Source organism: Heloderma suspectum, chromosome 5, assembly GCF_057233095.1.
Source record: "Heloderma suspectum isolate Gila_16-S chromosome 5, 16-S_ref, whole genome shotgun sequence".
NCBI lineage: Eukaryota > Metazoa > Chordata > Lepidosauria > Squamata > Helodermatidae > Heloderma > Heloderma suspectum.
This window is the reverse complement of record NC_139462.1, coordinates 58,702,583-58,723,350: the sequence shown is the minus strand read 5'-3', so window position 1 is coordinate 58,723,350 and position 20,768 is coordinate 58,702,583. Positions and strand designations below refer to the sequence as shown.

The 20,768-nt window shown below is 45.0% G+C and overlaps 1 protein-coding gene across 5 annotated transcripts; it reads right to left on the bottom strand.

Moving 5' to 3' along the window:
* Positions 1-2,029: 2,029 nt before the first annotated feature.
* Positions 2,030-17,001, bottom strand: NOCT (nocturnin). Of its 5 annotated transcripts, none has more exons than XM_084856078.1 (4): positions 16,263-17,001; positions 15,896-16,021; positions 5,191-5,460; positions 2,030-3,056 (listed from the first exon to the last, which is right to left on the bottom strand). In XM_084856078.1, the coding sequence occupies exons 1-4, from the start codon at positions 16,471-16,473 to the stop codon at positions 2,221-2,223; spliced, it is 1,443 nt and encodes a 480-aa protein (XP_084712204.1). In that variant the 5' UTR covers positions 16,474-17,001; the 3' UTR covers positions 2,030-2,220. The 5 variants fall into 5 exon arrangements, with proteins under 5 accessions (XP_084712204.1, XP_084712205.1, XP_084712208.1 ...); XM_084856079.1 differs by having other exon boundaries at positions 15,998-16,021; positions 16,263-16,970; XM_084856082.1 differs by lacking the exon at positions 15,896-16,021 and having other exon boundaries at positions 16,263-16,695.
* Positions 17,002-20,768: the final 3,767 nt, after the last annotated feature.

Sequence of the window (20,768 nt, the reverse complement as noted above, 5' to 3'; positions counted from 1 at the left end):
ATCATAATAGACTCCATTCAGAAAAAGATTTTCATGTCCTTTGTTTTAAAGCAGGGGTGCAGAACCTCTTTCAGCTCAAGGGCCAAATTCCATTTAGTGAAGCTTTTGGGGGCCTGCATTCCACTGGTGGAAGGGGCCAAAAGTAAGTAAAGATCCCAGCTTAGCAGTTATTGGCTCAACTGCCTGCTTGTCACAGAGGGGTGGGGCAGTCAGCAAAGCCTCTTGGCCGCCATTCCCTATGCAGCACTAATTCTAAGCATTGTTATTTGCCAATGACAAAGCTACTCTGGGGCAGAACAGGTGAAGGGAAGTTTGAGAAAGGGAGTGGTTAAGGAGAATGAGGGGGAAAAGAAAGAGGCAGGGGGCTGAAAGGAACATGACAGTGAGAGTGGGTAGAAGGGAGAGCTGCTCATGATGAGGAGCTGCAGAGGCTAGGGATGAGGAAAGCTGAAGTTCACATATTATAGTCTATGGGGCAATCCCATCCATATCAATTAAGAAGCAAGTACCATTGAGTTCAGTGAGACTGCCAGGTGTGTACAAAACTGCACCTTTAAAATAACCAGATCTCTGGCTATAGGCATACACCCATAGTTTGCCTCTTTTTAAAATTAATCTGTAACATCAGTTAACGAAAACTGAAGTTAACTCAAATCACAGGGCATTGAACGGGGAATTAGGTTTTACAGCCATAGTTGTGGTTTAGCCAGTTCTGGAGACTGCAGATTTACAACCCATTCCTACAGATGTTAACACGGAAGGAAGGCTGTCTCCATTCACCACAACTTAAGGCAAACTAGGCATAGGAAATCCATGGTCAGGCTCTCCCCGTTTTAGAAAATGGCAATAGCAGCTGGAGGGCTCTTGATTCAGATCAGGACTGTAGTGTCAAAGGAACGCTTTCTGCCCTGGTGTTTTCCTATCCCCATCCCCAAACTATTATTTCTCCTACCAGGCAAAACATAGCTACAGATCGTCTGTGCCATGATGGGTTAGGCCCTTACTCTAAGGGCACAGTCCTACAACTTGCACCCTTGTTAGACAGAAATCTCCAATCTTGGAGACTTCTAGGCATCCAATGCCCTGCCTGGATGTTGTGGGCGGGCAGAGGTGAGTTTCACCTCTGTTCTTGTTTTTATGTTTTTTTTCCTCTAGCCAGGCCTCTGTGCCCGTCTAGAGGCGGCACACTGGCAGGGACTGGGCCAGGGCTGGAGTGGCCATAGGATTTCTTGTATCCTGGCCTCTCCTCTCCCTCCAAGGGCATCTTTGTGACCTCAGGAAGCAGCCAGCATGGTTCTTTCAGCAGCGGTTGCAAGGTGCTGGGGGGAAGGATCAGATTCTGAAGTCCCTCTTCCAAGGTCATAGCAGAGTCTACAGCATCGGAGGGAAGACTCTGAAGAATTCTATAATCTATGGGACACTCCCTGAGGACCATAGGATTGCTAAGTGTGCTTAGGATTGCAGCTTTAAAAGTACTATCCACCGAAGAGGGTTGAGCACCACAGGCCTGCTATCCTTGCTGGATCTAGTCTCAATTTACTCAAGAACGTGATGCCATTCAGGGCAAGTTCAAGTATATTTCAAAGTGTGTGTTGCAGTCTTTTGTATGTCTAAAATGAAACAGATCATACACGAAGGGTGCAATCCTATGGATGTTTAGACAGAGAAAAGGCCTACAGCTCCCAGCATTCCCCAGCCAGCCATTTCTCTGTCTAAACATCCATACGATTGCGCCCAAAGTTACCAAAATTTGGTCATTTAGCACAACTGTCATTGCAGTATGGTAGTGGTGAGGGAACCCATATTCTCTCCCCTTTTGCCCACTGTGTGCACATATGGATAGCTGTGGTATGGTTAAGGCAACTGCTCTATCACATGACCCCCAAGACCTTTGATATAAAGATCTGCACATTTGTCATGGAATCAGTTCTCCAATACAGGAAATAAGGACAGAGCATCTCTCCAGCCTCCAAACCACGAGAGGGCAAAAACATCATACCTCAAATAAGTAGTCAGCAGGGGTTTTTTTGGTTTTGCTTTTCTCTTTACTGTCACAGAAAGGTGTTAATGACAAAAGCATCTTTCAAGGTTATAGTTGAAAAAAATCATTAATTTTCCATTCATAAATAACCCCCCTCCCCAAAGTCTTCAGGAACTCACTTTTAAAGGGCACTGCCTGCATAAACACAGTACATTACACTCTCTTCTAACCACACCTAACTATAAAAGCCTGTCAGGATCTTCACTGAAGGTGAAGTCACATACTAAAGACAGATGGTCTGAAGGGTAATTGTAAGACGGTAGCCTGTTGGGTCCAATTTGCTCTTCAGTCAGAAGATCGAGGGCAGCATTCACTTTCAGGGCATGCTGCGAATACCAGATATAGTCCAGCGTGTGCCTGCACTCTCCCGAGGGACGGATTTTCCATGTTGTGTATGGGGGTTCCGACACTCCATCAGTACTCAGCAGTTTGTAAGCGCTGTCCAGGTTCAGACTGGAGTTTGAGAATTCTTTGTACACCTCTTCAGTGGGCTCAGCATTGAAATCACCACAGACAACGAGAGGGATCTCTGCCTCTTGGGTGATCCGTTTCAGATTCTCAAGAAGATCAGCACCTTGCGCGGATCTAAATCGCTCCCAGCCGCTGCGAGCTTTCAGGTGAGTAACAGCAACGCAGAACAGTTTGCCGGTCTCATTACACTTCAGAATCTGCGCTATGGCCACTTGGTTTGTTTTTAACTTCATTGCAGTCAACCTGATGTTGGTGCTGTTGATGAGAGTAAATCTATCTTTAAGGAAGAACAAGGCACAGCCGTCTGGCCCATTGTTGCATTCCACATCTAAACACGGAGACCACGGTTTAGGGAAGAAAGTACACTGGTAGCCCAGCCGACTGAGTAGTGGCTGAAAGGTATCGAAGTAGTGGTCGACTTCCTGTAAGCACATGATGTCTGGCTGGTAGGCAAGGATCTCTTCTAGAATGAGGCATTTCCTTTCCTCCCACCTCAGGGCTTCCATCGGACATTGCACGAAGTTGTCCTTGCCTTCCCCAAGAGCTGGAATGAAAACAGTACAGCGACAGTAGTTAAGGCTTCCTTTAGAAGTTGGTTTTTCCTTCCACAAAGCTTGTGGGAATAAGTAACTTAATCTGCACCTAGTTAACCAAGAGGCTCTCTAGAAAAACCGCTAATCTTGTGGTAAAACGTGTTCCTATGGTGACCAGTTCAGACTACAAGTGGGGAATTGCATGATTAAATTAAAACCCTAGGGTCATACGGAACTGGCAGAGTTGACTTGTACAGTCTTGTCCAGCCATTTGGCATGTCTATTGGATAGCCATCTTAGAATTCTAACTTTGCTGAGTTTCAAAATGGAGCCCACAGTTGAGTTCCTTTCTAAGTATGAACCCTCTTAAGTCACCCTAGTTTTTAAAACTACACCCACAACTTTCTGCACCACACTACCCAAGTTCATATACCTGCAAGTGAGTATAAACATTCAACTGTTGTGGTCAGTTTGGGGAAAAAAATATTACTTCTATGCTCCAGATAAAGAACCAGACACGGTAAGGGGAGACATGATAGAGGTCTACAAAATTATGCATGGTGTGGAGAATATGGATAGGGAGACATTCTTCTCCCTCTCTCAAAATACTAGAACCTTGGGTCATCCTATGAAGCTGATAGGTGGGAGATTCAGGACAGATAAAAGGAAGTACTTCTTCACACAGGGCATAGTTAAACTATGGAATTTGCTACCACAGGGTGTAGTGATGGCCACCAATTTGGATGGCTTTAAAAGGGGGTTGGACAAATACCTGGAAGAGAAGGCTATCAATGGATACTAGTCTTGATGGCTATGTGCTACCTGAGCAGTGAGCCTTTGTACACCAGTTGCTGGGGAACATGGGTGGGAGGGTGCTGTTGTGCTCATGCCCTGCTTGTGGGTTCCTGGTTGACAGCTGGTCGGCCACTGTGTGAACAGAATGCTGGACTAGATGGACCCTTGGTCTGATCCAGCCAGGCTCTTCTTATGTTCAGATACAGGTCCACATTGGATGACACTCAGTTAATGTTCACTCTTTTCATCTTTCAGGGGCAAGTTAGCCAGCTGATAATTTCATGCCCAGTTGTGCAATTATTGAAGAAATAATTTTGCTATGACTTTTAGCAATAAAACAAACATCAAAGGACCAGCTACTAACTAGTTCACTTTCATGGGAGACTCCCCAAGTAATGAAGTATTTATTGCCTTTCTCCCATGAAAACATGCAAAATAAGATGTTTTCAGCTCTAGAGATACCCAGAACTATTTACTGTGTGCTTTTAAAAAAATAAAGCTTCTACACTGGAATTCTGTAATTTGTAAATAACATACAGTAAGTTTTGATGGCCATGAGGAGAACAACAGCTATGTAGGGGCTGAAGTCCTGCCCCATATAACCTACGGTGCAATCCTATGCATGTTTAGACCATGCTGGCTGGGGACTGCTGGGAGTTGTAGGACTTCTTTTTCTGTCTGAATATGCACAGTATTGCATTCTTAACCTCTGAATTCTTCCTCAGTAGACACTGCCCATAATCTTTGTAGTCTCTTTACAATCAAGAGTACTAGATTAAAAAAAAAATGAAAGAAAACTGAAGTTACCTGGATGCTGTTAAATACCAGTGTTTGCATGTTTTTGGTGTGTGCATGGAATTGCTGAGTACTCACTGACATCAGCCCCACCCCAGGAATTCTGCCACCCCCACCCCAGTAATGTAAATAGTATTGATGGGGCTGTCACAGCCCACTTTGCCAGCATTCTGTGTATTAATTATTGTCCAACGTCGCCATTCTATTCAAGAGAATACAACAAGCACAAACATATATAGCATTGTATCCAGTGGTGGTCACTCTGCTGAAGGAAGGCAGCCACCAGCAGAACAGGCAGAGAGGCAATTTTTGGAAAAGCTCCTCCCCTCTGCAGCCCTCTCTGTACCCCCCCCCCCAAATCTATTCCAGAAGGTTGGGAGACCCTCAAGAGCAGACTTGGGGTGTTGCACAGGGAGGATGAATGGCCCAGAATTGCCTCTTCTCCGTTCCACTGGCAAACGCCTCTGTCACCATAATGAACCATTGGATAAAACCCACGGACATACACTCTCATTCCACAATGACTCAAGAACAGTTTTCCAGTAAGGTTTATACCTTGTGCAAGTATGTTCCACTGCATGACTCTGATGGGTCTGTCGTTTCTGGCAGAGTTGGTCCTCAGGTCCACAAAGTCTCTCTGAAGTCGGGCAGGACGTTTCTGAAGAACAATTTGGCATTCTTCAAGCAGATCTTTGGGATCTATGGGATCCAGGAGCTCAGGATCTGTCTGCTCCAAATACTCCTGATGTTTGGAGACAGCACCACTACTCAAAGTCTTGGCAAGAGCACTATACAGCCTGCTTGTACTGTTGCCCATGGAATACACTGCAAAAGAAGAGAAAAAAGGCAACATTCAGCACTGAAGCAGAGCATAAGCAACCCCATTTCTAAATGGCCAATACAGAGTGTGGTGTCCAAAGACCCGAAACAAAAGCTTCTGCTGAATAAGGCGTAACCGAAGATCCATTGAAATGTCCGACACAGACCCCAAAACGGCAGTCCATTGATTAAGCAAAATAGGATGTTCCAATTCCCTGTTCCATTCCTGCTGCAAACCACTTGTGTCATATTTATTCATTGATAATAAATGTTTATAAACATGAATTGTAGGTTGATACATCTGATCTGCTTCAATAAGTTTTTCCAATAGCGAAGGAGACTCTCAGGCAGTAAAAGCAGCAGGATCAAATCTAGATACCAACAAATGTTTCAGTTGCAAATACTGCCATTCCACTGAAGCCAGCAGATCAAATTGATCTCGCAAAATTGAAAATACCAAAAACTCATCATCCACCCACTAATTGATCTAAAGTAAAGATCATCTTCTCTGTCCAGGTCCGCCATAAAAACATTTTCTTGCCAATTCTTAGATCTGGATTTCCCCATAAAGTCAATTTAACATGGGAAAATAGATCAAACTGTAATTGACATGACATTATACGCCAGACTTCCCTAATTGCCAAAATTGTGGGAGGAGCTCTGTCTACCTTAATATGAGAGAACCTTAATGCCATCCATTTAAAGAGAGGTTCCAGACAAGAAGATTCCAATACTGACCACAGGGGAAAATCTAATTTGAGTGGGAGAGACCAAAATTTAGTAGAGGTCAGCAAATAAGCCCGATGGTACATAGCTAGACCCGGAAATCCAAACCCACCTTCATTAATAGGAAGTTGCATCCTTTTAAAAGATATTCTTGGTGGAGAGGGACTCCAAAAGAATTTACGAAACAAAGCATTGAGTTTTTGGAAATATTTGCCAGGTATAAGTATAGCGATCCCTCATATAACATAAATAATTTGAGGTATGGCATTCACCTTAAGCGTATTCACCTTACCCCATAAAATCAACTTTAAAGATGCCTATCTATCGATATCTCGTGAAATATCATTAATCAACTTGTTGAAATTTAAACTAATAATTTGAGATATATCTCTAGGAATACTTATTTCCAAATAAGTAATAAACTCTGGGCACCATCGAAATTGCCAATTAGTCAATACACTAGAGTATATCCTATGTCCAATCGGCATTATTTCCGACTTTGACCAATTAATTGAATAGCTGGACAATTCACCAAAGGTATTAATCAATTTCATCAAAGCTGGAACTGACGACTGGAGTCTCGAGATAAACAACAAAAGATCATCAGCATAAAGACTAATTTTAAATTCTAATCCAAAATGGATGAATCCATGAATACTATTATTTTGTCTAATAGCACACACCAGGGTTCCAAACATAAATGAATATCAATGGGGAAAGTGGGCAACCTTGTCTAGTGCCCTGCCCTAGTAGGAAAAAAGCTGAAAATAAACCGTTGGTCAATACTCTTGCACTCTAGGAGCTGAGTATAAAATATATTTTTTCTTAAGTTTTGCCATGCTTTTGTTTTACAGAATAATTTAGTGGATATTTTTATTGGATCCTTCAAAGGTAAACCTCTTTTGAACTAGAAAGTGTCAATTTATAAATAGAGAATCAATACACATTACAACATTGGCATGAAGAGATGAAATTACCCGCCTCAGTTCTTTACCATGAAAGTTACAAAGCTATGCGCATTTTCCCTCTTCAATCTTTTAATCCAGGTTCCCCGTTTTATGGTTTTCACTTATGGAACTTCACTTAGAAGTTAACAGTTTCCCTCATGGATACACATTCGAGGGCCAAAGCTTCTGTTCTTTGAATCCACCCAAGTCATGGGACCCCAACAGAGTTCCAAGGACTGCAGCTTTCTTCCAGTTGTCTGTTAAGCCTTTCAGTTTATTTGACTCAAATCCAGAAGTGACTTATCACATGCCAGACATTTTCCGTCAGACTGTATAACACAACTATTTATGCCAATAATAGCAGCTACTAGAAGTGTGTCAGAACAAACTGCTTCTGACTAAACAGACTGGCTTCTTATGTAATCCCTCACACCTGCCAAGTTCTGCAATGCCAGGGTTTACTTCCCACTACCAGTGGAAGGCTAAATCTGTCATGAATGCTGTGTTTGTTCATGTACCATCGACATTCTCCAAACAGGCATAAAGCTGTAGCAGATGCCATTCACTTTTACCCACTAAAGGAAAAAAATTGTGTGTGTGTGTGTGGGGTGCGCTCCTCTGGATGATGAAGGTTTCTGTCACAAAATGTTGTCATTACAGATATTTGCAAAGCTGTGCAGGAAGGAAGGAGCTTTGATGTTCAAAGACGTGTTTAATCAAGGGAGCAAGGAGTTAGAAGAACCACATGATCAGATTTGACACAGAAAGAGCAGCAAACTACTATGAGAAGGACTGAGCTGTGCTTTAATGAGTTATCTGAAAAGACGCAGTGGTTTCCTTTCCTGATTTCTCAAAAACTTCTTTTCCCTTAGCAAATACAGAATATACCGTAATTGTCAATAAACTACTATTATACTTGTGACTAAGGGCACAATCCTATGCACGTTTAGACAGAAAAGCGTCGTACAACTCCCAGCATTGCCCAGCCAGCTAAGCTCTCACTGTAGCAGATGCTGTACAATCAAGCAGCTTTCTACCACCACAAAGTACTGGCACTAACAGACTGGACACCATTACCAAGCACGCCATTCACCTGCAGAGCTGGCTAACCTTTTTGTCCAAAAGAAGATGAAGAAAGAGGAAGACAGATTTTTCCAGCAGTTCCCAAGTATCAAACATATGAATAATCCTGGAATTTTCTTCTTCACAGTAACAGAAAAGTAGCTGTGCAATCCTGAATAAAAACACAGCACATTTTCAGGGCCTCACAATCACAACCCCCACCCCTTTTAAAACAGGGAAGAAAGTTTTTGATGCTTATTTATAACAATGTTTCCCAAGACGGATTGAGACTGTTCTCCTCTGTAATTCTATTTCTGTCCAACAGTTGCTAGACACAGGTTAAAGTTGTATGAAGTAGGATCACCATAGCTCAGCCGTACAAACGTGTAAACGCCGTCCAGGGTTACTAAAGTTCTGTCTGTTCCAGAAAGCAGGCTCTGCAATCAACCAAGGGAAAAAAGACAACCCTGAACGAAGCTGCTAATTTAGAATACACACCTGAGAAGCTAGACGAATACATCAGCGCGTGGCGTAAACAAGTCTAATGGTGAATCTCACACAGAATTTCCAGCCTCCGAAGTCACGTGACCATTTGGTATAGGCTACACTGGTCCACAGGTGACACCTGCTGGCCTCTCACAGAATCGTTTCCAAATGGAATAGCTTTTTGTTGTTGCTCTCTTCACAATTAACAGTTACCTAGCAACTCTAGAAAAATCCAGACTTAAACCAGCTATTGCATGATGAGCAATGACATCCCCACATGCTGAAACACCCACGAGACTGATCATCATTGCCACCCACAAAAGCCAAACCAGGGTAGCTTGGTCATGTGAAATACAGAATGTCAATGCAATTTTTTGTTTTGCTTTTTTAAAAGAAGAAGCTATTTTTCTCTGTCCTTCACCCACGCACCCCATCAGGAGCCTGAGTGCTGTCCTTTTTGCGAGGGAAGACACGGGCTGAACTTTGCATTACTCTCCTTTCACAAGAAATGCGGTTTCTGCTTGCTGTTTGAACAGCGCAATGCAAATATCTTTGACCTGCATAATGAGACAAATACTCTTGCTTTAACAAGCCCCCTTACGCAACCAGCCTCTAACATGCCTTTCCCCTCTTAATTGCTTCAGTGAGTACGAAGATTTTCTCTTATCTATGCCCTTTCAGCCAGATTCCTAGAAGTTCATCATATCCCGGCTTAAACAGCAGTGATACACACTAGTGAAAACAGAAAGTAAGACTTCAGCAACACACCTAGAAACTGAATGCGTGCTTTGGAGGCACATGCTAGTTTAAGAAGTCTTCAACCTTTCCAGATGTACAGCCTCTTGATGACCCAACTTGGAATTCAGGACCCATTTTGGGGGGGGAGGGGTTACATGATGTGCCCATCTTTCTCCTTCCTCTTCTCAGAAGAGTTTTAAAACCACCACCACGACCACCTAGATGAAAAAAGTAGTCACAGTGGCCCTGGTGCAACCCACTTTAGAGGAGAGCAAAACCCACTTGTGGGCCCCAAACCAACAGTTGATGACGAGCGGCCTAGATGGCAGACTGCTCTTGTTTTGATCAAGGAAAGCGAGGACAGAGCTGAGAGGGGCCAACAGGATGCCCTAGGTAGGACCCAAGGCTCCACGCATCATCTCACATAGCAAATAAAATTATTCTGGATCAAAGGAAATCCAGACAGAAATGACCGTACAATATGCAAGCACACTTGCCAAATATGCAGTTACAGGCTTGCATGGGTGCACTGTACCGCAGAGATGGGGAGCCTTTTTCACCCCAGGGTCAAATTCCATTTTGGAGAAGCTCTCGGGGCCAGACTTCAATGGTGGGCAAGGCTGAAAAATCCACTCTCCCCCAAATTCCAGCACTACCAATTTATAGTAGGAAGTATGTCTACCCAGAAGCAAACATGGGCAAACTACTCACCAGTAAGCAGGCCTGAATCACTCAGCAGCTTCCTCCTCTGCAACTGTGCCTCTGCCCATGGGGGAAAGCTCCAACCAATTAGCAGCTGGTTGGAGATGAATGCTTTGCCCTGCTAAGCATTGAGAAAGGGAGCCTTTTTCAGTGCTAAGCAGGGGAAAGCACCTATCCCCAATCAGCTGCTGATCAAAAATAGCTTTTTCCTTCATGGCAGGAAGGGTGGGGCCAAGGGAAGAAACTGCTGGCCAGATGGTTCCCCATCCCTGCTATACACAAAGATCTTCTGAACATTAAAATCTTTGCCTTTTCTGTTGGGATTATCTAGCAACCCCGAGGTACATCTCTTGCAAAAGCGTGCAACTTATTAGGTCTGTAACTTTGTCCTATTAAGGCACTGCATCAGCAGTTTGTCAGGCAGCATATGCAGAGGTTCATTTACCATTTCTTCTCAGTGAATAAAAATACACTCCAGAGTACAAATGTATCCCAGACACAACTGACATTTGCATTCCAATTACTTGTCCAATATGCAAAACAACTCTAGTTTATTTGCAATTCTGAAGGGACCCTGAAAGGCACTACCTGCTTAAATAATTTAATTTGGGGGGGGGCACCTTGAAAGCATGCTACAGATTGTAGCCACAAGCATTTCTGCCAGTGCAAAGAACAGGATACCAGAAAAATCTCTAGCTGGGAGAGACCATGCATATTGCATTGATATTTTAATCTGTGCTTCCTGCTCCTTGTCCTTCTCTGTCCCCTTCTTTTGCAGAGGGTGTGGAGTTAATAGTCAAGTTTTCTAGTAGCAGCGTTGCAAAATCAAAGAGAGGATTCTCAGAACTGTCTACACCCATAAGACTGCAGTAAGTGGCACAGCTGTCCTTCTCTCCTCACCACCCCAGGATTTTACACGCACAACTGCTGTTACCATGGCATGCCTGCACTGTCCTGGGAGTTGTTGCAATGCCCCAGGTGGTTTTCTGCACTGGTGTAACCACACAGTTTGCAACCTGATTCCTATGTGCATTTTGCCTTACATGGCAGTCCACGGAGCTCCGTTCCTTTGTATAAACTGCTCGGGCTCCTGCTACTGCATTGCAACAGAATATTCTGCAGCCGCCGCTGCATATCCTCAAGAAGCACAGGGCAGCTATCCTCCTAAGAACAGATAAACTGCCTCAAGGGATCAGACAGTAGCCAGCCAGCTGCTCCTTGGGAACCCTGGGGATCCCAGCTTTTTAAACCTTTCTTCATTCCATTGCTAGTCAGTTTAGATTACCATATCCTAGAGGGCCAATTGCTTCAGATGTATTTTGCACATCTTCTGCCCTCAGCCAGAGAATCCTTTGCTTTTGGGGGGCTTCCACTATTGTAACTTTACATCTGGGTTGCCAGACTTAGCTTGAGAGAGCCTAGGAAATAAATGGTGTGAAAGTCCATCAGCCGCTTCTATCTAACCTTGATGCAGAAGAATACGGCAGCTTCCCACAGTTGCTTAATCATGCCTATGTAAATTGCAGCAAGTTACTCAATAATGCTTATGCAATGAGAGTAGGATTGTTCAACACAGACAATTGGTATCTACAGAATCAATCCAATGCTTCTGTAAGGGTGAACCCACACCAGCCACTATTAGGGCCACTTTGCACATTACAAGGCTAACGGTGCAACCCTAAGCAAGTTTACTCAGAAGTAAATCCACAGAGCTCCATGTTGCTTACTCCTCTGTAAGTGGGTCCTGGATTGCAGCCTAAGTTAGACCCATGTTATATGTAAATAAACACCCCCCCCCCCCCCGGTCTATGTATTAAGTTCAATGGCACATCCAAATAAACATGCTCGTCTTAAAGCTGAAAGTGCTGTCCCTGCCTCATGCATTGCAATGGGACAGCAGCAGAACGGGCCTGGGCTTCCAGTGAACACTGGACCATAATTGGGGTTCTTTGAAACCTTGGAAAGCATTAGGACTTCCCCCACTTTCCCCCTCCCATGGATCTCACAGGACCCAACTGGCTCCTAGCCAATCAACACTTTGGCTTGGCAGGGTGGCTTAAACCCAAGTGTGTTCCTTGCTCTGGCCCTGACACCAGCCTCCCTCTTTTTTGGAAAGGCTGATGAGCTGCTTGATATTCAAGAAGTGGGTGGACATTGTCTATTTCCTTGACTTCTAGCAGTCTCATTTTCATCTTAGGTATGGCACCAATCAACAATTTGCCTGAAATGCAAATGTAGGCTTACATTCCTATCTTCCCAGGCTCCAAATGGTTTCAGTGAGGAACTCAGGTTTCACAAGATCAGATTACAAGATCACCATGCAATATCCCCAACGCAATATCCCCGATCTGCAGAACGCTTCACTAGTTTGAGTGTGAAGATTCTGAATGCAGGAAGCGTTACAATAATGATGCATTACTGGAAAACTTGCATTTAGCCAGGGGAACTTAGGAAGCTGTGTTCCACCCAGCCCAGTATCATCTATGCTGAGTGGTAGCAGCTCTCCAAGGTCCCAAGCAGAGCATCTTTTCTATCATCTGCCATCTCATCCTTTTTTCTTTTTCATTGGAGATCGCTAGGTACTGAACCTTGGAACTTCTGTCTGTAAAGCATGCCTTCTACCTCTGATCTATGGCCAAGGCCTCCTGACATAATGATAAAAAGCAATCTATAACAGAGGCCAATAAAGACAGGAGATAAAAAGTACACTTGAGTCACAATTCTCAAACCATGTACTCCAAAGTAGTTCCAATGGATGCAGATAGGACTTTTCTGTAGGGAAAAGATATCAAGATTGCAACGGTGTTCAAGCCAGACTGATGTTTCAGCTCTTTTCTCTTCTGACATGTATGGAAAAGAAAGGCAACTTCCTGAGAACAATTTGTTCTCTTGCCATTTGTGTAGCAACATGGGTGAGACAGTGACAAGAAGCCTTAGCTCCATATTGCCAGATTTTTATTTTTATTTTTAGAGAATGACTCAAGACTATTTAAGAACAACTCACCCCAAATTTCAGTTCTGGAAAAAAAGTCTTCTACAGAAACAAATACATGGATTCTAGGCATGGCTGCTTTAAACATACTTTTCTGAGAGCGTTAGAGGCCAAAGAATATGCAGAACCCAACACTATATAGATCATCTTTTTGGCAATGGACTAGCGGGAAAGAGCAGAGGTCAAACTACAGACCAGCCTTCCTCAACCTGGTGCCCTCCGAATATGTTCTGCTACAACTCCCAGCATTCCTGATGATTGTCCATGTTGGCTGGGGCTGATGGGAGTTGAAGTCCAACACATCTGAAAGGCACCAGTTTGGGGAATGCTGCTACAGTCATACAGTGTTCTCTGTTAAGAGTCCCTAAGCTCGGTGGCTGACCTGGAGTGACCCCTTTATCAAGGTACATAGAGATGCATTCTTAGGTGGATGCTTTGCAGCAGTGAGACTTCTGACAAAACTTGCCAAAGCCCAGGCCTGACCAGGTTAAAAAGAACCAAAGCTCTTTGTTTGAGTTGGACTTTACTGGCTTGACTAGGATTAATCTGTGCTAAGGGGAGGGGGGACTCTTCAGTGTAATACATTGAAACTGCACTCCTACACACTTACCGGAGGGCAAGCCCCATTAAACCCATATGAATTTACTTCTAAGTAGACACATACAGGATTGTAATCTAAAGGTGCAATCCGATCAGGATAGGTGGCCGCCTCTGAACTTGGAGGCAACTGCCTATCCAATGCAGGGCAGGAGGAGTTTGGAGGGGATCTTCCCATTCGCAGCTGGACAGCTGATTTTGGATCTCTAGCTGCGGGAAGTCAGAGCAGGGGGCGGGGGGGGGGGAGGACACTGGATGACACATAGGAAGCGTTGGAAAGGCACTTCCGCCTGCCCTGCCCCCAGAAATGCCCCATTTTCACTTCTCCGTGCTTCTTTTACGAGTGCAGAGCGCGGGGCCAATCCGTGCTGCCTATGAGGCAGTGCGGGGGGTGGGGGGGTGGAGGTCGGTTCCCGGGAACCCATCTATCCTGGCCATTTAGCCGCTGACTAGTGGCCATAGGATTGCATCCTATGCCTTTAAAAGAGATACCATTTCATTGATTGTTTGAGGTAAGTTAGTGGTAAGAGAGACGGACTGGGAGCCGGGAGATCCGGGTTCTAGTCCCCACTCAGCCATGGAAGCTCACTGGGTGACTTTGGGCCAGTCACAGACTCTCAGCCCAACCTACCTCACAGGGTTGTTGTTGTTGTAAGGATAAAACAGAGAGGAGGATAATGTAAGCCGCCTTGGGTTCCTTGCAAGAGGAAAAAAGGCAGGATATAAACGCAATAAATAAATAAATAAATAAATGCAAGTAACTAGATGAAGAAAGTATGGGTTGACAATAGTAGGGAGTGATTGAGACAAGAGCATTATTACCTATGCTTGTGTATACTTCACCTCTTCTCTGTAAGGAAGGGTAGATGTTTTTGACTGTGACTCCCATAATTCTTAACCACTGGCACATGCTGGCAGGGGTTTATGGGATTTGTAGTCCACAACATATGGAAGGCACCAGGTTGCCTACCCTTGATCTAAGGTATCCCAATTTACATTAGTAGAAACGGTACTGGGTAGGCAAGCTATGGTTTCCTAACCTTTTACGAAGACCAGCTAAAAGATGGGCGACTGAAGAAAAATAAACAGCGGAAGTGAAATGGAGATAATCATTATAAGGAAATTTTCATGTGGGCTCAGTTCATCGCACTTTATAGCGTAACTGTAGAATGCTCCCACTCAGTCACACCTTCCTCAGTTTCAACAAAGACACATATTCTAAACTAGTACTTTGACAGTCTGTGTAAACTAGTGGCTGTCAAGCCACATTTATTTATGTAAAACCTTTAGTCATCATCTACGTAGGAAGGGACAAATCAGCCAACAAAATATAACGAAAGGGAAACATATTCTAGTTTATTGTAAATGGTCTCCAAAGCATTGCAGGGCTTTTTGCAAAGCAAATTTGTACCTAGAGCCTTGAGCAGCTAGGGCAAAACATGGCAAACTTCTAAATTACTTATTTACCCCATAAAATATTGCATAACAGCATCACTTGAAAACTATGTATTATGAATAATTTCATTCAGAAATATTTCCTTAGAGGAAGCAGATAAACAGCAGTTCAGTAGATGCTGTACAGTATCATCTCCTCTTCTCTGGGCACAAATATATATACGTGACAGTTAAAAGGAGCTGTTAGAAAGAAGATATGCAAACAGCACCATTTGAAATCCCACAGATAACTCAGAGAAACTTCAGGGAGGCTTAAACTTATCTTAACAAGATAATAGCACTGAGAATGCCGCATAGCAGGTATGTAACACATGGCTGTCATAAGATCCCATTCACTGACTTTATTTTTTAATGCCTTACTGGGAAAAGCTACTTTTAATACACTGGCAGTGGATCTATATTCTTAAGGAGTCTTATGTTCATTAGCTCGCTTGTTACATTTAGATCCTGCCTAGATTATTTTATCCCCATAACAACCCTGTGAGGTAGGTTAGGCTGAGAGTCAGTGACTGGCCCAAAGTTACATGGTGAGGTTCATGGTGAGTGGGGACTAGAACCTGAGTTTCCCAGTTTGACACTTAACTACTACACCACACTGGCTCTTAATGAGGCTGTTATAACTGAGTGCTTTTTTCCCCCTTTTCCTTTTTTTCTTTTTTACAAGAAAGATATAGAGAAATCTTGTACCTAGCAAGTGTTTAACCTTAAACCAATAGAAAAGCAAAGCAATACGTACTCTGGATACATAAAGACCCGATCCTGAATCTCAGCATAGCGGCGAGTGTGATGGACCCGAGACTGAGAGGCTTGGCTTCGAATCCCAGCCTGGAAAACTCACCTCTACACAGCCGCAGATGTCGACCTGTAAGAAGGAACAGCAGCCTCTCAAGGCGGCTGCGCGGATTCAGCGGCATAACGAGAGGATGCCATTCCTCCGTCCTAAGGCTAGCTACAGATAAACGGAACGATTAGCTGACGTGCGCCCCGCTCCGGCCCCGGCCCCCGATCAGTCTCCTTCCCTCCGGGGGGCGGGGGCGCCGTCGTCCATCAGAACGCCCCCACCCCCGCGCCACCCACGGCCCCCGGGGGCTCGAGACACTCACCTGCTTGAGAGTTCGCCGCCGCCGGACTCGCGGCTGCGGAGCACCCGCAGCGAGGGGCGGCAGTAGTGGCGGCGGCGAGGGCCGGCGGGGAGAGGGCTCTCTTCGCCGGGGCAGGAGACCGGAGCAGCAGGGCCGAGGCGGCGGCGGAGGAAGGCGCGCAGCACAGGTTGGAGAGGGCCGAACACAGGGACCTCGCGGGGCTCTGATACATAATAACGCTCCCCTGGGAAGCCGGGCGAGGGCAATTCAAAGAGGAGCAAAAGCCGCCGCCGGCACGGGAGCCAGCCCAAGCCGCCCTGCGCTGGGGCTCCTGCGCGGCCGGCTTCTTGCCTCCGGAGGCGGAGAAGAGGCGCCCTCGGGGAAGGAGCCGCGGCTGCCTGCTCGGACGGGGACCAGGAGGAGGGTCGCTCGCGGGGCTCCGGCGCGCGCACGCGGTTGCTGAGTGCTGCGGCCGGGAAACCGAGCGGCGAGGAACCCAGCTCGCGCCTCCTGCCGGCTCTGACGCAAGCGGCCGCTCCCAAGCGCCAGCGCCGGGGCGGGGGGGGGAAGCGAGAACGCGGGAACTGGAGTGATGTCCCCCCGCACGCTCTTCGGATGAACGGAAGCGGGCGGACACGCATCCAAGGCAGGGGCGTGATGCGCCGGGCGTAAACGGGTCAGGAAAGCGAAGAGAGCCTCGCCTGGACGAAACTCGTTGCGCACGCTCCCCCCCCCGAGCGACGTGGTCCGTTCCGGCCTCAGCCCCAGGGTTTCCAAAAGCTCTCTTGCTGACGTCACAACGAATGTCGTTTCGCGGGGCGGGGCGGGGCGTTGGCGGAGCCTCCCCCGTTCGGAGCAGCGTGGCGGCGTCGAGGGGAGGGGAGGGGAGGGGAGGCTCATGACTGCGGGATAAAGGGTCAGCCCCCCGTCGTGTTCTCGCCTACGCCTGCTCCGAGTCTGCTTTTTCCTCTGATTAATGCCTCCTCCCATAAGAAGAGCCGGGCTGGATCAGACCAAGGGCCCATCTAGTCCAGCATTCTGTTCTCACAGTGGCCGACCAGCTGTCGACCGGGAACCCACGAGCAGGACGCAAGTGTAACAGCACCCTCCCGCCCATGTTCCCCAGCAACTGGTGTACATAGGCTCACTGCCTCTGCTGCTGGAGGTAGCACATAGCCCTCAGGACTCGTAGCCACTGATAGCCTTCTCCTCCAGGAATTTGTCTAGCCCCCTTTGAAAGCCATCCAAATTGGTGGCCATCACTACATCTTGTGGTAGCAAGTTCCATAATTTAACTATGTGCTGTGTGAAGAAGTACTTCCTTTTATCTGTCCTGAATCTCCCACCAACCAGCTTCAGGGGATGACACTGAGGACTAGTATAATGAGAGAGGGAGAAAATTGTCTCCCTTTGTACACCCCTCTCATGTATCCCCTGATTCCTCTCTTCCCTAAGCTAAACCATCCCAGGTTTAAATTCTTCCTCTTAAGGGAGTTGCTTCTGCCCTTGATCACTTTAGTTGCTCTTTTCTGCAGTTTTTCCAACTCTTTTTTTGTTTATTCATTCAGTCGCTTCCGACTCTTCGTGACTTCATGGACCAGCCCACGCCAGAGCTTCCTGTTGGCCGTGCCACCCCCAGCACCCCCAAGCTCGAGTCCGTCACCTCCAGAATATCATCCATCCATCTTGCCCTTGGTCGGCCCCTCTTTTGCCTTCCACTTTCCCTAGCATCATCTTCTCCAGGGTATCCTGTCTTCTCCTTATGTGGCCTTTTCCAACTCTACTGTAGCTTTTTAGATTTGTATAGATTTTAAATTCCTGCACTGCTGCTAGGTTTTATTGTGGTTGTATTGTTATATTGTGGTTTTAATGTTCTATATATTTTAAATTGTTTTATTGTGTGCCGTTTGGTTTTAATTTTTGTGAAACGCCCAGAGAGCTTTGGCTATTGGGCAGTATAGAAATTAAATAAAATAAAAAATAGGATCACTGTAATACTGGCAGATTTATTTTCAATTCCTTTTCTAATTATGCCCAACATGGAGTTTGCCTTTTTCATAGCAGCTGCACCCTGGGTCAACACTTTCACTGAGCTATTCACCACAAACCCAAGATCTTTCTTTGCCAGTAACTGCCAGCTCAGATTCTATCAGCGTATATGTAAAGTTGAGATTTTGTAACTCCCAAAATGCATTGCTTTACACTTGCTTACACTGAACTGCGTTTGCCACTTTAATGCCCATTCTTCCAGTTTGAGAGAGAAGAGTTCTTTGTAATCCCTTTTGGTTTTAACCACCCTAAATAATTTGATCTCATCCATAAACTTTGCCACCTCACTGTTCATTCCTAATTCCAAATTATTTATGAAAGTATTTCCCCTGCTTTGTGCGAAAAAGAAAAGCAAGTTTCTGATCATCCACCCACCACATCTTAAAATAATTTGAGATAACCTCCTGGATCAGACCAAAGGTCTATCTAGTCTCCCATCTTGCTACCCACAGTGGTCAACCAGATGCCAACATCCTCCCCTTTCACCTCCCTCCCCGTATGTCTCCAGCATAGACCTATTTTGTCCATGCATTTGTCTAATCCGGTTTTAAAGACATCTGAGCTTGGTTGCACTGTTTCCTTGTTTTGCTATTTAGTGTTTTTACTTTGTTGTAAGCCATCCTGATCCCTCTTTCTACAGTGGAAGGGTAGGATATAATATTAATAATAATATCAGTATTTTTAAAAACTAGTGGCCATCGCCACAATTTTTAAGGACTATAAAAACTTCATTGGTTGACAGTGGTGGTTCACATTTGCCCAGGCAATCCTATGGTAAGTTTATAATTAGAATAGGATGCTAACAATTGCTAAACGTCAACATCAGTGGTAAACCGAGAAAAGAAATACAGAATATTAGGAATGTTTATAGAGAAGTGAGCTAACTTGTCCTGTTGATTTGGGTGCAACAAATCTTGCTGAGTGTTGACTTCCAGTTTATCCAAAAACAAAGATCTACCCTTTGCTGGAATGCTCTGTTTCAAGTGACTTGAGTTTTCAGTTTCCTGATTCAGGAAAGCATCACCTATGTCTTCCAGTTAGCGGGTTGGTTTATTGTATACTGCCACAACAATATATCTTTCATTTCTCTCTCCTTCTCTCATAGAAACATAGGAAGCTGCCTTTTACTAAGTCAGACCCTTGGTTCATCCAGTTCAGTATTGTCAACACTGACTGGCAGCATCACTCCAGGATTTCAGACAGGAATTTTTCCAGCCCTACCTGGAGATGCTGGGAATTGAACCTGGGACCTTCTGCATGCAAAGCAGGTGCTCTACTATTGAGCTACAGCCCCTCCTATGAGGAAAGTGTCTCCTTACCCAGACACTTTCAACAGGGCTTCTACTCTTAGATTCATGGATTTCTTTATATATAACGCTTCTCCCTGTCCCTTTCTATTGGGTGCGCCCTTGTGGCGCACCAGATGTTTGGGCCCACAACTCCCATCAACCCCAGTCAATGGTGAGGGATGATGGGAGTTGTAGGCCAGAACATCTGGAGGGCCACATGTTGCCCATCCCTAGGTTAGAATGCAAGAAGGAAAGCTATAATAAATTGGGTTAAAAAAATTATACAGTAGTACACCATGACCATGAACACTAGATATTTGAATTGAGTGACTATCTTATTTCAGTGTTTATTCTTCATACATAGCTCTGTGTGAAAAGTATTCCTGCTTATCTAAGCTTTTGACTATCCAAATGAAAATCGGAGTGTTCCCAATATATTTAACTAGCCATTGGAAGGCAAAATATAAAGTCAGTTATCCAGCCCAACCTTTGTACTTATACAGGTTATTTAATTGAACTGTCTGTCATTCATTAATTAGGTGCTAGGTTTAAAGGGTTGCTGGTGTTCTTTACACAATCACACATTTAAATTAAGAAAAATTAATCACAGTGCAATCCAGAGCATAGGTTGTATCCAGTGACATCCTTCTATCAGTGGAATGGACACTGCTGCTGGATCGAATTCTACCTCCCCACTGCAGGCCCTCTTGATTTGCTCTGGAGGTTTGGGCAACCTCCAGAGCAGATTGGGTGGGGGATGTGGGGGGCTGCAGGGGGGAAAAAACGAAAAGGGAAACTCCCACTGCATGAGGAGAATTCCACTTGCCTCCCATTAGATTTAACCCCATGTTTACTCAGAAGCAAGTCCCACAGATTTAAATGGGACTTACTTCCTAGAAAGTGGGCATAAGATGCAGCTCTAGAGTGGAAGTCTTATTTTGCATTGCTAACTCAACATTGCTATATAACAATATTTGACTATTATGCAAAGTGCAAAGCTTTTATCAAGAAAAAAAAGGGTGGCAACTCAAATTGACTTCTACATTGGTTATGTGAACTCACAGTCAGTACTTACAATACTGACTTTAAATATGACAAATTATTGATGAAAAGGAAGAACCTGACCCAGACTTATTTGATGTCAAAACCTGTACTTGCATTATGGGAGAATGTTTTCCAGAGGGTACCT

Excerpts from the sequence above, each read along its gene's own strand:
- NOCT (XM_084856078.1), bottom strand. The coding sequence starts at position 16,473 with ATGTATCAGAGCCCCGCGAGGTCCCTGTGTTCGGCCCTCTCCAACCTG. Across the intron at positions 16,022-16,262 it reads GGCGGCGAACTCTCAAGCAG|GTCGACATCTGCGGCTGTGT; the intron begins GTGAGTGTCTCG and ends TCCTTCTTACAG. Across the intron at positions 5,461-15,895 it reads CGGGTCTTTATGTATCCAGA|TGTATTCCATGGGCAACAGT; the intron begins GTACGTATTGCT and ends CTTCTTTTGCAG.